Here is a 15,246-nt window from a genome sequence, read left to right on the forward strand (position 1 = left end):
AGACACACAGTACTTGACGCCTGGGCATTCATGCTGGCTTGCAGCTGAATATGTGATTCTGGGAAGTTTTCTTCTGCTCTTAGATGCAAAATGACCAATGATCGAAGTCTTCAGGGGGAAAACAACGTATTATTGCTATTAAAGGTTGTTTGTTTGCAGACATATACCGTGGACATCTTTTCAGCTGGCTGTGTCTTTTATTATGTGATATCTGAAGGCAGCCATCCCTTTGGCAAATCTCTGCAGCGGCAAGCCAACATTCTGCTGGGTGCATACAGCCTGGAGTCTTTAAATGCAGGGAGACATGGTAAGAAAAGATCGGTAACCATAAAGCACTGCTGCTTTAATGAACTTTCCCTGGGTGCTTAATGCCAACAGAAAGGACAGAGCTACGGCCACAGTGATTCCCAGATTTGGCAGTACTGGAAGTTGTACAGCTAATGTACTCTTCAAGTAAAGCTCTTAAAGTTCGTACCCCACAGCATCTCTGGGATACACAGTCCGGAACCCTGTGAGCTTTAGTGTACAGTTATTTAATACATGTTAAGGGTAAGAAAGAGCTGAACTTCGATTTTCATAATCACACTGACATTGTTGGCTGCACAGCACGTCTATGCAGGCAGTGCTTGAGCTAGTGGCACTAGTGCTCAGGGAGTAGAGAACATACTTTTCTAAGGTACAGAACGTTTCCCAGCAGCCTGTTGTCACCCTTTTCCTTGCAGAAGACATAGTCGCTCGTGATTTAATAGAGCAGATGATAAGCATGGACCCTCAGAAACGTCCGTCTGCCAGCTGTGTGCTGAAACACCCTTTCTTTTGGAGTCTAGAAAAGCAGCTCCAGTTTTTTCAGGTTTGTTTTGACCTTTCCTATCTTTTCAGTTGTAAAGATGCCTGTAGGCACCTTATTCAGGTCTTGAATTCAGCCTCTCCTCTCTTTGTGGATGTTTGAGGTGACAGACTCCACAATGTTACTACGAGGAACGAAGAAGCAAAGGTGTAATAGCCAGGCGGTATCATGTTCTACTCTGTGATGCTTTGGTAGCATCATCCCAGAAACTTTTGTGTCCCAGTCCCAAGCATAATATTACATGTTATCATGAAGTAGAATCATAACCCCATTATCAGGACAATTTTAAATTGTTGGGGAAAAGCTGGAAATAAAACAAAAACTAACCTGAATGTCTCTTCTAGGATGTTAGTGACCGGATAGAGAAAGAATCTTTAGATGGTCCTATAGTCAAGCAGCTAGAAAGAGGTGGAAGAGAGGTGGTGAAACTGGACTGGAGAGAGCACATCACTGTCCCTCTTCAGACAGGTAATGGCCCTTTAATCTGAAGTAGCACTTTGCTAACAATAAAGTATGTGTTTATGTGTCAGAACATCCATGTGTGCACATGACTGCGGGCAGACAGACCTGACTTGAAGCCAGCAACTAAAACTGCACCAAAGCACAAGCAGAAATCCTGTCATTTCTTTTGCAGATCTTCGAAAATTCAGATCCTACAAAGGAGGGTCCGTGCGGGATCTTCTGAGGGCAATGAGGAATAAGGTAAAGGACCTTGTTCCCTAAGCCACATGCACGCTAGACTTCTGCCTCCATTTCCTGTCAGTCTGCTTGTCTTACCTTGATTGAGGCATTGAGCTCCTTTACAGTCAACTAGCAGGCAGTTACTTTGTCCATGGGAGACAGCTCTGTTTAAAGAGGATCTGTGAACGGACCCTCCCTGACTGAGCATTTCCCTGTTCTTTTTCCCCATACAGAAGCACCATTACAGAGAACTGCCTCCTGAAGTACAAGAGACCCTGGGCTCCATTCCAGATGACTTTGTATGTTACTTTACAGCTCGTTTCCCTCAGCTGCTCCTACACACCTACCACGCTATGCACATCTGCTGCCACGAAAGACTCTTTCAGCATTACTATGATGAGGACTCTGCAGAGCTGAGCCTTGCGGGAGACACTGTTTGAGATGAGGGGGATGGAATTTCCTTCTCTAGGACCAACATTCCAAGCACAGGGCTGTGACACAGGCCTACCTTCAGCAGGGAAAAGAGGGACCAAAGAGCTGAATTCTCTCTCTTTGAAGAAACCAAGCTTCCAAAAAGTGCCTTGTACCTCTGCCTGCGCTGGACCAGGAGATGGTGGGAGCCCAAGGAGCAAGTGGTAACTTCAGAAAAGCAATGAACCCTGGTGATGGAGTTATTCTCAAGATGGTAAAAATGGAGAGCAAAAGCTGGATATAACCATCACCCAATATCCCTGTACTGTTGTGATCTTATAACCGATGTGTTTTACTGCAAAGAATCAAATACAGTGATTGAAATCATAGCATTGCTAGGGACTGGGATGTGCAAAAGGAGCCTTTTAGTTGTAGCAAATCGCCAGAACCTGCCATTGCACTACTGCCAAGTTACGCATTAGGCACACCACAGTGATCATAAAGGGGTTTATGATTATCCAAAACCAGTAGAGAGAGTACCATTTCTGCTTTATCAGTACTAACCTGGAAAGTCCCTTATAGCTGAGCAGATACGATGAAGTTCTAAAACATACTGACTTGAGAAAGCTGTTAAAGGTTTACCTTTGAAAATAAGCCCCATTGTTTAATTATCAACCAGTATTTACAGAACAGCTTGAACTTGACTTAAATCACAGTATCAGATCTAGGCAGTGACATTAGAGCATACACTGCTGCCAGCTGTGAGCTGCTCATGGTGGCTAACCATGATTTACCTACAGCAAGTGTCCTGGGCCTGTGAAGCAGGAGCACCAGAGCCAGAGGTAAGACAAGTCCTGGGGAAAAAGGAGCTAAATAGGAGACAAGGAGAGGCCCTGGTTTTAATGGGTGTGATAAAGCTGTAAAAGAACCCCCCCCTTTCCTGTTTGCAGGTTGTGGATTACATCAAGCCTCTGGTTTTAAAGATGCAGTATTTCTTTTCTCTGGCCCAAAAGCTGTGACAAAGCATTGATCATGTGCAAAGGAAGAAGAAATGCTGAATTCTAATGGAAGTGGGGTGTTCCTTTACAATATATTTATTTAACATATTTATATTTATTTAATTTTTACTACAAAGTGGTATTGGATCCAAGTGGTACAAGTACAAAGCATGCCAAATCAGTCTTAATCAGATTAGTGTTGATACTTAATGATGTTATAACTGGAAGAAGAAAGCAATACTGCATCTTTCAGTGGAATTCCTTAAAGGATAAATTATAAAGCGGGAATTTGTATGACGGAGCCATTGTGTCTTAAACTTATCAATAATTGACAGTACTGTATGTACTGTAAATATGGACAGTAGGACTGGGTACGTACAGCTATTTTATGGGAAGTTTTCTTTCCTCATTTTACAACGTACAAGATGCCAATGGTGTGAATTACCCGTTTCTAAAGTCTGAAGCAAACCAATGGTAGTTTTACCTAGGAAGAGTCAAAGCCTATTTCATATTTTTGTACTCCTCGTGTAAAGCTCTTTTGTAAGCCTATTAAATAAAGACTTGTACTCAGATTGGAAAAAACCAACACTGCTGCTGTCAGTGCTGGGGTGTGCCCACAGCAATGAGCCACTGGTGCATGTGCGGCCAGCGCAGCTTTGGAACCAGGCCTGGAGACAGCCACAGAGGAAGGAGGTAAGAACGTGCCACTGCTGTGCAGGGCTTGCAGCCACCATGTCCTGTCCCAGAACAGGGGCTGCTGCAGGAAACCACACACAAACGCACTGACACACACCCGGGGACAAATGGACAGAGACAACGCATGGACCAAGACAGACAACAGGCAGAGTCGGGGGGGAGGGATGGAGGGGCAATGAACAGACAATAAACTGATGGACAGATAGAATGACAGGTGCTGGGAAAAAGAGATGAACAAGCAGACTAAAGGGCGGATGGACTGCTTGTCCATCTGTCTGCCTGTCCCTCTGTCCATCCCCGTGTGTGTGTCCTTCAGTCTGTCTGTATGTCAGTCCAGTCCATCTGTTTGCCTGTCCTGTGTCCATCTGCCAGCCTGTCTGTCCATCTCTCTCCCTCATCCCTCTGTTCTTCTCTCATCTTTGTCTGTCCTGTCAGTTTGTCTGTCAGTCCATCCATTTGTATATCTGTCTCAGTCTGTCTGTCCATCTGTCTGTCTGACCATTGTCTGTCCATCTGTTGGACAAACAGATGGACTGACAAATTGACATACAGACAGACTGACAGGGAGGACGATGGACAGACAGCAGACAGGATGGAGGGACAGACAGATGGAAGGAGAAACAAATGAAAGGACAAAGATGGATGACAGACAGAGGTCAAGGACCATGGACAGAGGAATGGAGAGATGGATGGACTGACAGAAGGACATACAGAGGGATGGACAGATACTGGACATACAGATGGACTGATGGACAAACAGATGGACTGATGGGAGAAAGACATGATGGAAGGATGGACAAACGGATGGAGAGAAGGACAGATGGACGGAGATGACAGACAGATGAACGGACAAACCGAGGGATGGACAGATGGAAGGACAGATGGACAAACAGCCAGACTGACAGACCAACCAAGAGAAGGGCGCACAGAAACGGATGGATGGACAAACAGACAGATGGACAAATGGTCAGGTGGAGAGGACAGCCAGACAAACTGACGACAGACTGATGGACTGACGGAGAGAGGAAAAGATGGATAAATGGATGGATGGAAACACTGAGGGATGGACAGGCACATGGACAGATGGACTGATAGAAAAATGGATGGAAGGACAGACGGACAGACTGATGGACAGAGAGAAGGGCAGAAAGATGGACAAACAGCCAGACTGACAGACCAACAGAAGGGCCAAAGAGACCGACTGACAGATGGATAGGACTGACAGATGGGCAGACAGACAAACCAACAGGACAAAGACAAATGGACAAATGGCCAGACTGACAGACAAACCAACAGAGAGGACACACAGCAAGACGGATGGATGGACAGGCAGACATACGGACAAACGGACAGAGACAGATAAATGGATGGAAAGATGGATGGACAGACAGAAGCAGACACAGATGTATAAACAATGACACAGACAGATACAGGGATGGATACACAAGAGACAGATGCAGGCACAGATGCACACCTGGACATGGGCACCCAGATACGGACAGACACACACCCCTACATTCTTGTTCTGGGAGCAGTGACCCTCCCTGCAGGGCAGGGATCCTCATTTCCTTGTTCTGCCGCGCCCCAGGTGGGTGACCAGCCCTGTAAATGCACCAGAACAATGCCCCTCTGTGAACAGGAGCGGTGATGCACTCCGATCAAATACCAGCATGTTGTGAAACAGAGGTGCTAAATGACCGCGTGATTTACAGGAAAGCTATAGCCTGCGAGCCCCACGTGTCACAAGCTCTGCCATTCTATTCCTGCCTGTGAGGGGTTGGATGATCCTGAGCAACCAACCCAAACCAACCGCACCCTTCCTGGCACAGGAACCCAGCCCGGCGGCGAGGATGAGCGAAGCAAGCAGCACCACCCAGCAACAGCACTGCTGAGAGAGTGGAGACCTGTCAGGGGAACAGGAATGTTCCTCTAAAGCAGCTCCCCTCCCTACTGCCAGGTAGCAGCTGCACTATTGCAGAACCACAGAGCGCTGCAGCCATCCACAGGGCTCAGACTCCTTTTCCTATGGTGCGCTGAAGCAGGCTGGAGCATTTTCCCTCCCTCGCCTCCTCTGGAACAACCTCCCTGCAGGCAGGATCGGGCAGTCCAGAGCACTGGAGACAGTTCCACTACCTGCAGGCTCGGTAAGGTAAGCACTGGGGGGCTGCATGGGGAGGTGAGGGGGGGTGATCGGTTATTCTCAGCCTGGCAGCAAGCCTCAGAAAGGCAAGGACCCCCCCCCGCACAGCCGCCTCCCCAGAGCCACATGCTCCCCCCCCGGCTCCATCCCCTCGGGAAAAACTGCTTAGCAGCAGCAAACGGGACGGCCTGAGCTGCTTGGGTGGCTGCTGGGCCAACACACATCCACGGCTCCATCCCTGCCGAGCCACACAGCTAATTGTACCTGGCCCCACTGGAGTGCACGCAGGCTGCGCCCCCCCCCCCCCCCCCCCCCCAGTTTCTGTTTCCCCACCAGTTTCGTTTTCCCACAAAGCACCGCCCCAGTATCTGCTGTCATAGCGGTGCTGGCAGAAGACAAGCGATGGGAGGGGGGGTTCTCCACCCCAAACACCATCATTGCACAGCCCGGGGAGGTGCTGCGGTGGCCAAGGCACCAAAAGGCCACTCCTGCAGACATTCTTGTTCCGTTTCACGGCAAAGGCTGCACCAGGAGTCAGGACCCCGTTTCCTGCCCTTCTTTTACCTTACCTCAGAGAGCACCACTGACGCCTCCAGCACATCAGAGCAGTCCCGTAGCAGGCTCCCCGAGAGCCACTTGCTGAAACCAAAGCCATTGGCTATGCTGGTGCCACAGTCAGCCCGCAAGCTGTCTCTCCTGTAAGCAGCGGCTCAGCACTCCAAATACATGCTTGCTCCAGTTTGCTGTAGCATTCCCCATTCTCCTGGACCCCGCAACTCCCCCCACCGCCACCTCCTGTTGAACTCACCTCTTGCCAAGATGTCCTGGCCAGCGTCTGCTCGCTGCATTCCCTCAGTTACAACTTCTGTACTTTGACCTTGTAAGGAGATTGCACAGAGCCCCACAACTACCTCTTATACTGGCTGTGCCGGTCACTGCTCTTCCTTGCACCTTAAGTCAGTCGGTGAGTGGCACTGTTGTACCACAAGTTGCAAGGATGGAGCTGGCTGTTCTATAGCCAGCTACTGAGCCTGCACAGAGGTGAGCTCTCACTGCAGTAAGAGAGACCACCACCACCACACACTTTTCACTGTGACTGTTGTTACCTAGTAGTCCATAGCTCAGGGATGGCTACTGCTGACTACGTCAATCAGACACTCCTGGTGTGATGCTGAGAAGGCAAATGGAGCGTGGTCCCCTCTGCAGTACAGTCCATCTCTGTATCCCTGTAACCAGAGCCTGAGCAAGGCAGAGAATGTCATGTATCAGGCAAGGACACCCCCCTAAAAGGTAAAATCTTGTGGGGTTGGGCAGCAATTGGAATTGCTTATTGGTAAATCCAGTGAGCATCAGAGCTGGGGGGGAGGTTGGGAAAACAGCAAATAACATCAGCTTTAACACGGGAATGTTAACTGTAAATCTGAACACAGGTATTTTTCCCCCCCCTCTAGGGTTTTGTTTGCTAACAGCAGGACTTCCCTCATCAAAGGCAATGGGTATGTAATGCTCTTGAAAAGTGTCTACTTCATACGTAGCAGTTTGCTTTTTAGTACCTGCTCATCTCTAGTGGGCAAACTGATCAGTACTCTTGACATCACCATAAGGACTGTATTGATTCTACCTTCATAGAAATAAACAGACTCAAGTGGGTAAATGACCTACCCGAAAAGTCTTGAGAACTCATTCCTGTCAGTTCTGATAACCTTATCCCATCATTCCCTTAAAAGAAAAACATTCTGCGTTATTCCCATGACTCCCTTTGAGGATCACTTCCAAGCCCTCCTCATGGTTTCCCGCTTCACTGATTTATTAGTCTTGACCACTGCCCAAGACTGCTTTTAGTTAATGTTAAAGGTTGGTTTTAGTCATCAGAACTGACATACTTGAGAAGACAAAGTCTCTCACTGTGACTAGTAGTAAGAATCTTGCATTCAATATGGCCAGTCTTGCAAGAATCATGCTGCCTGTGACGTATGTTGACGTTTTTAGCTTGCATTACTAATACAGAACTCTAACTTCCAGATTACAGAACATTACCTGTGAACAAATGGGATGAGAACCACGTCCAGTGTTGGCTGGAATCTACTGGAATCAAGACAGAGTACGTAGAAAAACTACGTGCGGAAGAAGTGACAGGTCCAGCACTAATGGAACTGGATGACTCTTTCCTCAAAGGCATAGGTATGAAGGCCGGCCAAATCCACATGTTAATCCGCAAGAGGAATGAACTTCTGCAGCTCCAGGAAAACGCACAGCAAGGCAAGAACTCCAGCAGCAAAGCACCCGAGAGAACCAAAGCGCAGACAGAGCCGGTGAGCTCCACAGATGGCCCTGCTCAGGATAAACCCAGCAGAAACCACACAGCTGCTGCTTCTAGCAAGAAACAAAGGAGAAGGAGCTCCCAACTTAAACATGGTGATGATGACTTTTTAGAGCTCAGCAACTGTCGACCATTTAAAAGTCAGGATACCAATTTCAAATATGTGAAAGACAGAGTTCTTGCTCCGGAATCAGGAGTCAGTGATCTGATCACTCCCTGCCATGAATACAAATCTTTTGCCATTGCTGCAGAACTGAACAAAAATCAACTGCAATCAAAGTTTGCCTGTGAAGTGATACGATTTGCTTCAGCCTGCATGAACATTCGAACAAACGGCACCATCCATTTTGGCATCATGGACAGCGTTGAGGACAAGGGCTACAAACACGGGCAGATTGTTGGTGTAAAGGTCAAAGAGCGGGAATGCTACACTGATGCATTAAATCATATAGAAAAGTGTTTTCAAGAAAACAAACAAGAAATTGCACGGAAATGTATTCACGCACCTGTTTTTGTTGAAGTGATTTCGAAAGACTCTCAGGACCAAAGATTTGTGGTGGAGGTTGACATTGAACCAACATCCAGTTTAGTAAAGAACAGCTTTTTTGAAGTATATTTGCCAAAATACAATGAAGAGAGCCAGAAGGTGACTCTGACAAAAGAGAAAGCTATCTATCAGAGACTAGGGGCCAAGTCTGAACCAGTAAAACCCAACAATCTAGCTACTTTTATTCAGGGTATACAAGACAGGGACGCTCAAAGAGAAAAAGCTGAGCTCTCCAGCACAGAAGTACATACAGAAGTATCTCAAAATTTAGGAAGGAAGTTAGCCATTCTACTGAACGATGGCAAAAGCTACATGGATGATTCCCTGCGGTACATCCTTGTCACAAACAGATGCGAAAAGGATAATCTGACCTGTACCAACTTCTTAATGCGCTTGAACATCTTCTGCGTCTTTGACTTCGATGAACATTCCAACGTGTCAGGGCTCTATAGCAAGTACAAAGAACACCATGCAACAAGGTCTTATTTTTTACAGGATTTTTCCAAAGAAAGCAAGACTGGCAACCCTGCCTCTCAGAAACATCTGTGCCTGTTTGACCAGACCAGCTGGGTATTCTGCAACGGGCGCAGTGACTTCCTTGGGGACGAAAAACCTTGTGATGAAAATACGTGGATTAGAACAAGGAAAAAATACCTGAAGAAAGCAATTACTCGTATCTGTGACGAGATCCTGCCAAAGCGGTCTTTCATTGTGCTCTTCCTATTGCTATCACCAGTGCAGAAACCACTTGTGGATACTTTTCAGGAATTCTACACGGAGATGAATGGCACAGAGTACATTGTTTGCATTGCAGAGTCCAAAGAAAATTATGGGAAATGGGCTAATCTAGCTCAGGCATCCTGCAGCATTGAGACACTGGAACAATGCAGCATTGTGGGCATGAAGCTAAGTCACGTAGATGCCACCATTCAAGCAATGCTGCCTTCAACAGCACAACCCAGACACCTGCCAGTTTCTACTAGAGGGCTATGCACCCTTCCCTTGCTGGAAGAAGAGAAACTATTTTCCCTAGAAATCCTTTGTGTTGACCAATGTGATGATATCAAGTTAGATCTTTTGACTGAAAAAGAAATACAAGAAATAGAACAAAATTTTTACAAAGGAAGAAAAATCATCTGGGAGAACTTCTGGCTTGCTGACAAAAGGCGCTGTGGGGAAATCATTGAACGTGAAGCGTGCAAAGATGCCAGCAAACTGCTGGATGACATTTTACGAGGAAGCGGACTCAACTGTTCGGTGCCTAAACTGAAGGTATTTCACCACCCTGGAAGTGGTGGAAGCACAATAGCACGGCAAGTTCTGTGGAAAAGAAGAAAGGACTTAAGATGTGCTGTTATCAAAACCTCATATTCACCTGCAACTGTCTGTGAGCATGCACTTGTATTCAGAGACTATGAAGAAAAGGACATCAGTCATTGTCTTCCTGTGCTTCTCCTGATTGAAGATTATGAAGAAGAGTATCTAGAAGAACTAAGGAATGAGTTAATGGATGCTGTAACAACAACTAGGAAAATTATTTCCCCCAGACCTTACTTCATCCTCATGTGCTGCAGACGATCCAATGATCCTGAAAGGCTCTGCAAGGCTTCTCCACTGGACACAGTTGCTGTCACTCACAAGCTGACAGACTCGGAGAAAAGTCTGTTCAGAACCAAACTTGAAAAACTGAAGCAGAAAGATGTCAAGCCCGAATTCATACTCACGTTTGTCCTGATGTGCGAGGAGTTCAATGAAACATACGTGAGAGACTTTGTAGGGCACATACTGCAAGACATAGACCGTTCTTCTCGTGATACGTGCCTGATGCGCTATGTGGCTCTGCTTAATTTTTATGTACCTAATTCATATATTTCACTGTCACACTGTGAGGCTTTTCTGGGACTGGGGGCATATGCAGAGAGGAAATTAAGAGCATATGATTTTAAAAGTCACTTGAGTGAACAAGTAAGAATGATTTTTATTGAGCTAAGGGAAAGCACAACCTATATTTCATCTGTTCGGATAATACACTGTCTGGTTGCAAAAGAAATTCTGCATCAGCTTTCAGGGAATGAACCTCAGAGTCAACTTGCAATGACTCTTCTTCAGGAAAAGCCACTCTTTGAAAACAGATTTGGACGAGACGAATTCATAAAGTTCATCAGAGATCTGTTTATTCGACGCGATAAAAGAAGCAGGGGTGATGCTACTGACACTCTGTTCTCCCCGTTCATTGAACACGTCTGTAAAGCTGAAGACTGTGAAAAAGCTATAGCTATTTTAAAAGCTGCCTATGAGCTCCTTGGAAAAGATCCCTTTTTTGCCCAGCAGCTTGCCAGACTACATTACAACAATGAAAAGTTTGAAGATGCAGAACACTGGGCAGGGGTTGCAAAATCTCGTATGCCAAATGATTCTTATATTTTAGATACAGAAGGTCAAGTCTACAGGAAATGGTTTAATTTCACTGTGGACAAAATGACACACGAGGACACTCCCCAAAGTGTCATTCAAAAGATAGAAATTGCTCTTAAAGCTATGAAATGCTTCAGGGCTGCACAACAGGCTGCAAAAGCAGAACATGACAGTATGAACAACGCTGGCTATTTTGGAGAAGTAGAAGTCGGATGTCGCCTTCTTAAATTTCTGTCCACACTTGATGCATTTCAGAGAGATCCACATGGGGAATACTCAGAGCTTGTGAAATACCTGATCACAGATTACATTCCTAAGGACATTGAAAAAATGTGGGCAAAGCTTCACTCCCGCTTAAAAGGCTTACGCCAGAACCTGTACAACTCCCTGGAATGGATTTCAGAAGACCTAAGTTACTTCCAAACAGATAAAAACCAAGAGAAGGACGAGGAAGATGACAGAGATGAAAAGGAAGAGCAAATTTACAACCCCAGAAAATGGCTAAAAAGACAGGCTGAGGTATATGCCAAGTTCTTCATTTCAACATCACTTACGGAGGGCAGCAACAGTGCCTTTGAGACCCAGCTGATGAGACGCATGAGTATTTATAAAAGTGGTGGAGGCAATGTCACCAATATCCTGTCATTCTTAACAGATAAGAAAGAGGCCAGGTCAGCTGAAAAGCTAGAAAACATCCTTAGCTTCTATACAGAAAATCTACCTGGGGACAGGCTGGAGGACAACGATCTGATCAATTACATTTTGTGCCACATCACATTATCATGCTTAGCACCAGGATCAGCCAAACTTCTTTCAGCACAAACTCTTCGTGACCTCAGTGCAAGATTCTTTAAGGGAAAAAGACCCTTTCCAGCAAGTGCCCATTTTCTGCTCACCTTGTTGTACTGGCCAGATGAGGCCTTAGACAAAGAGCCTAACCCATACAAAGATGAAATTCTAAACTCAGCCCTTCAAACCCTGAAACGTTTATACGAAATTAAGATGAAGGATGTTCCGACCAGGAAGAAAAGAATCTACACCCCCTTTTTTCTGGGAAAAGGTTATGGCTTAGGTAAGATTGTGCACAAAAATAAAATTGATAAATTAATTAGTGGGTCTTTGGATGAGAAGAGAATGAAATGGCTCCATGGAACTGTATGGAACATTGCCAAGATCCGTGACATTCTCAAAAGAGTTTCTGGCTGGACCAAGGACCGAAATTTATTTATACGTGGTCACGTGAAGGAGCTTTCTATCTTGCCGCTCCATCGTGATTCAGTGCCCCCTGGAAATGAAAATGTGACCTTCTATTTAGGCTTTTCATTTAAGGGTCTTGTTGCTTTCAATATTGAGGTTGAAGACAATGCAGCCACCAGCAGAACACAAGGTATTTAGTACGTTTATGGTGCCTACTGCACTGGTGGAAGATACAGCACTGTCTGTTGTCACATTTAAACCAAGTGGGCTGCACTGGCTGAACACCAGGTAGCAAAGTAATCACACCTAACTACTACAATTAGGACCAAATACCTAAAACCATCTGAAACCTACTAGTAAAAATACACCTTGAAACAGAAGATTTTGATAGTTTTAGAGTCCCCAAAAGCAGCATACTTTGCTCAGTAACATGTACCATGTACCATGTATGAAATCTATCAATTGCCACTACAGGAACACAGAGGGTAAGTAAGCAATTTTTAAGCCAACTTTGCACACATGACAAGTCTCAAATTTTGCATCACTCTTACACTGCTTTTCCATGTAAATATTACAAACCATACCTGTATCTGGAGAGAGGTGCAGACACATTTCAGCAGTGAAACAATCATGGCAAAAAAAGATTATATCTAAGCATTGTTATGATTTCATAGACCAAACAACTCCTGCACTTTAAGTGTCCACAAAGTATAGGACCAAATCTAACTGCATCCAGAGGTATGCTTGAAAATACTGTCTGGCCTGATTTAGTAATGTGAAAAATGCAAAGGAGTTTTTGTGAGCACTGTGTCTGCAACCATTACATTCCATTAAGCTTATAATAAAGACGCCTGCTCCTTCTGGAGTTTTACATTGTTGCCAATATTGTGACTAAAATTTCCAGAAAACCTGCCATGTGGCTTTAAGTTTTACTCTAATAAACATTCTTTACAAAGAATTACCGTTTCCATGTGAGCTTAAATTACCCTACCTGAAGATGCAGTTCTAACAGTAGCAAGGTATGATTTGGTTTTTCCAACTTCGGCCAAGGTCTGGGGCACAGCAAGAAACTGTAGGAGGGATTGCAAGCCACTGCAAATTCAGAACAAACAGGATCAAACCAAAGATTATTCTATCTAGGCAAAACATTCAGGCTTTGGCCTCAGGAAGCAGAAACAAAGTTTGCCACTGCTGGCCAGGCCATACCAGTCTCTTTCCCTTGCCTTCCATGTGGGAGACTCCACAGCAAAGCAAACCCTTGGAGGGCTTGGCCAAGAGGGTGCATCTTGTAAGCTGTTTTCTGCCCTCAGACACCCAATTCAATACCATCAGTAGCCCTTGCCCTGCAGCCCACACCACTGCTAACTCTCCAGTCTTTCCTTTTGAGGCATAAGTAGGGGTCTTGCTTTGCAAATATACCCATTTCTATCTCTTACAAGCTAAAGGCTTAGATGCAAATGCTTCACCCCAGGTGAAGATCCTCCCCCTGTGCCCTGCGGAAAACAAATAAGATTAAGAGAAAAAGCATAAACATACAGCTTAGCACTCGGGCTCCCATGGTGCAAAACAAGCTGCTGAGGCTTATAGGGCAGAAAGTACAGACCCATCCTTCTTACTCTTTACCCAGTCATATTCAAATTCCCCAGGTGTGGCAAATGAAACCTGGGAGTACTTCAACCAGCCAGAAACACACAACCCCCCTTGCTCCAGCCAGCTTTTAGGACAAACCAGTTCTCCTGTTTTTCAAATACCCAAATTTCCATAGAGCCAAAAGGGCCAGAGGTCAAACTCCAGTGAAGAGCTGATGCAAAACAGCAGTCTTCCCTAAAGGGGCCTCTACTTGCTCCTCATTACATATATTCATAACACCACAAATTGTTCCAGGTGGTATAGCAGTAAAATAATGTGTTTATCTTCCACCACCTCTTAGAAATTAACCTATGCGTAAACAGTGGTAGCAAAGTGAGACCAACCAGCCTAGCAGAGTAAACTGTTCACCCTGTAGGCAGAAGTTGCACACACACACTCACCTTCAAAGCCACCTCATCTTGCCAGCCTATAACTCTAAATGAGTTTAGAGCAGACCATGTAACAGCACACTCTATCAAGTTTTATAAAAACACTTTTAGATACTTTTCCTCCATATTCCCTGACTCTTACAACTTAAATAGTCAAATTTTCTGTATAGACAGTTCAGCAGAAGGATAGCAGACCAGCACCAAAGGGAAGTAACAGGTTGGGAAGTCAGAATGCATTTGCTGTCTCTGGGTATAAAACACTTTAAGATAAAGCTCATGTCAATGAGTTTTTGCAATTTATAGACAATGACAGAGATAGTACCAAGTTATTCAAACCACAGCAGGAGAGAAGGTGGATTTTATACTTACACACACTTTGGAAGATCTAACATTTGTTGCAATAATACTTTGGAAAGGTTCTCAAGAGGAGAAAAAAAAAGATAGACAGAAACAGTGGTTCACTTCTGTTTAATTAGAGATGGTTACAAAGTGACAGACACACATTACAGACTTGTATATGTGCAGTGATCCATTCCTGAAGCATACAGTTCATAGAAGGTTCCCAATGGATGCAAAGTCAGCTCCATATTTTCTTTGAATCTTCTTTGTAAACTGAATGCTATAAAATTAAGCTAGTTACTGTTACTATTACTTGCATGCATTAAAATGATGCACATACTTACCAGTCTCTCACTTCTCAAATTAGATTCAACATCAGTATTTTGCCACCTGTCTTTCGAAAAAGATCAATGACCCCATCCCTTTCACACTACTTACGCAAAAGCGGTATCAAGTTACAGAAAACACCTTCACAACACACTGAGAGGGGACACAACTCCATCACGTGCTTTAAGGTACTTTAAGACGGTAGTAAAAACAGTCTGGAGTCTGGGTTCGCCACACAGCGACCAGAATCTGAAGGTGACCTGGGTGTTATTAAGCAGAATTCTAAAGGAAATAGTGTGAAATGACTCAC

At 45.1% G+C, this 15,246-nt stretch overlaps 2 protein-coding genes across 4 annotated transcripts in view; both read left to right on the top strand.

The window, feature by feature from the left end:
* ERN1 (endoplasmic reticulum to nucleus signaling 1) overlaps positions 1 to 3,519 on the top strand; it is a 33,111-nt gene extending 29,592 nt beyond the window's left edge. For both annotated transcript variants that reach the window (XM_062612645.1, XM_062612646.1), the window contains 5 exons: positions 160 to 307; positions 723 to 850; positions 1,192 to 1,315; positions 1,482 to 1,549; positions 1,762 to 3,519. In XM_062612645.1, coding sequence (XP_062468629.1) covers positions 160 to 307; positions 723 to 850; positions 1,192 to 1,315; positions 1,482 to 1,549; positions 1,762 to 1,968 — 675 coding nt within the window. In that variant the 3' untranslated portion in view covers positions 1,969 to 3,519. The remainder of the gene's footprint in view (positions 1 to 159; positions 308 to 722; positions 851 to 1,191; positions 1,316 to 1,481; positions 1,550 to 1,761) is intronic.
* A 2,246-nt stretch (positions 3,520 to 5,765) lies between these two features.
* LOC134160556 (sterile alpha motif domain-containing protein 9-like) lies at positions 5,766 to 13,422 on the top strand. Of its 2 annotated transcripts, none has more exons than XM_062612665.1 (3): positions 5,766 to 5,782; positions 7,225 to 7,269; positions 7,796 to 13,422. In XM_062612665.1, exons 2-3 carry the CDS (start codon positions 7,266 to 7,268, stop codon positions 12,448 to 12,450), a joined length of 4,659 nt encoding a protein of 1,552 aa, XP_062468649.1. In that variant the 5' UTR covers positions 5,766 to 5,782; positions 7,225 to 7,265; the 3' UTR covers positions 12,451 to 13,422. The 2 variants fall into 2 exon arrangements, with proteins under 2 accessions (XP_062468649.1, XP_062468648.1); XM_062612664.1 differs by lacking the exon at positions 5,766 to 5,782 and adding an exon at positions 6,708 to 6,814.
* The last annotated feature ends 1,824 nt before the right edge of the window (positions 13,423 to 15,246 follow it).

This window comes from Pezoporus occidentalis, unplaced genomic scaffold, assembly GCF_034315485.1.
Source record: "Pezoporus occidentalis ecotype Australia unplaced genomic scaffold, CSIRO_AGI_Poc_V1 ctg160, whole genome shotgun sequence".
Classification (NCBI taxonomy): Eukaryota; Metazoa; Chordata; class Aves; order Psittaciformes; family Psittacidae; genus Pezoporus; species Pezoporus occidentalis.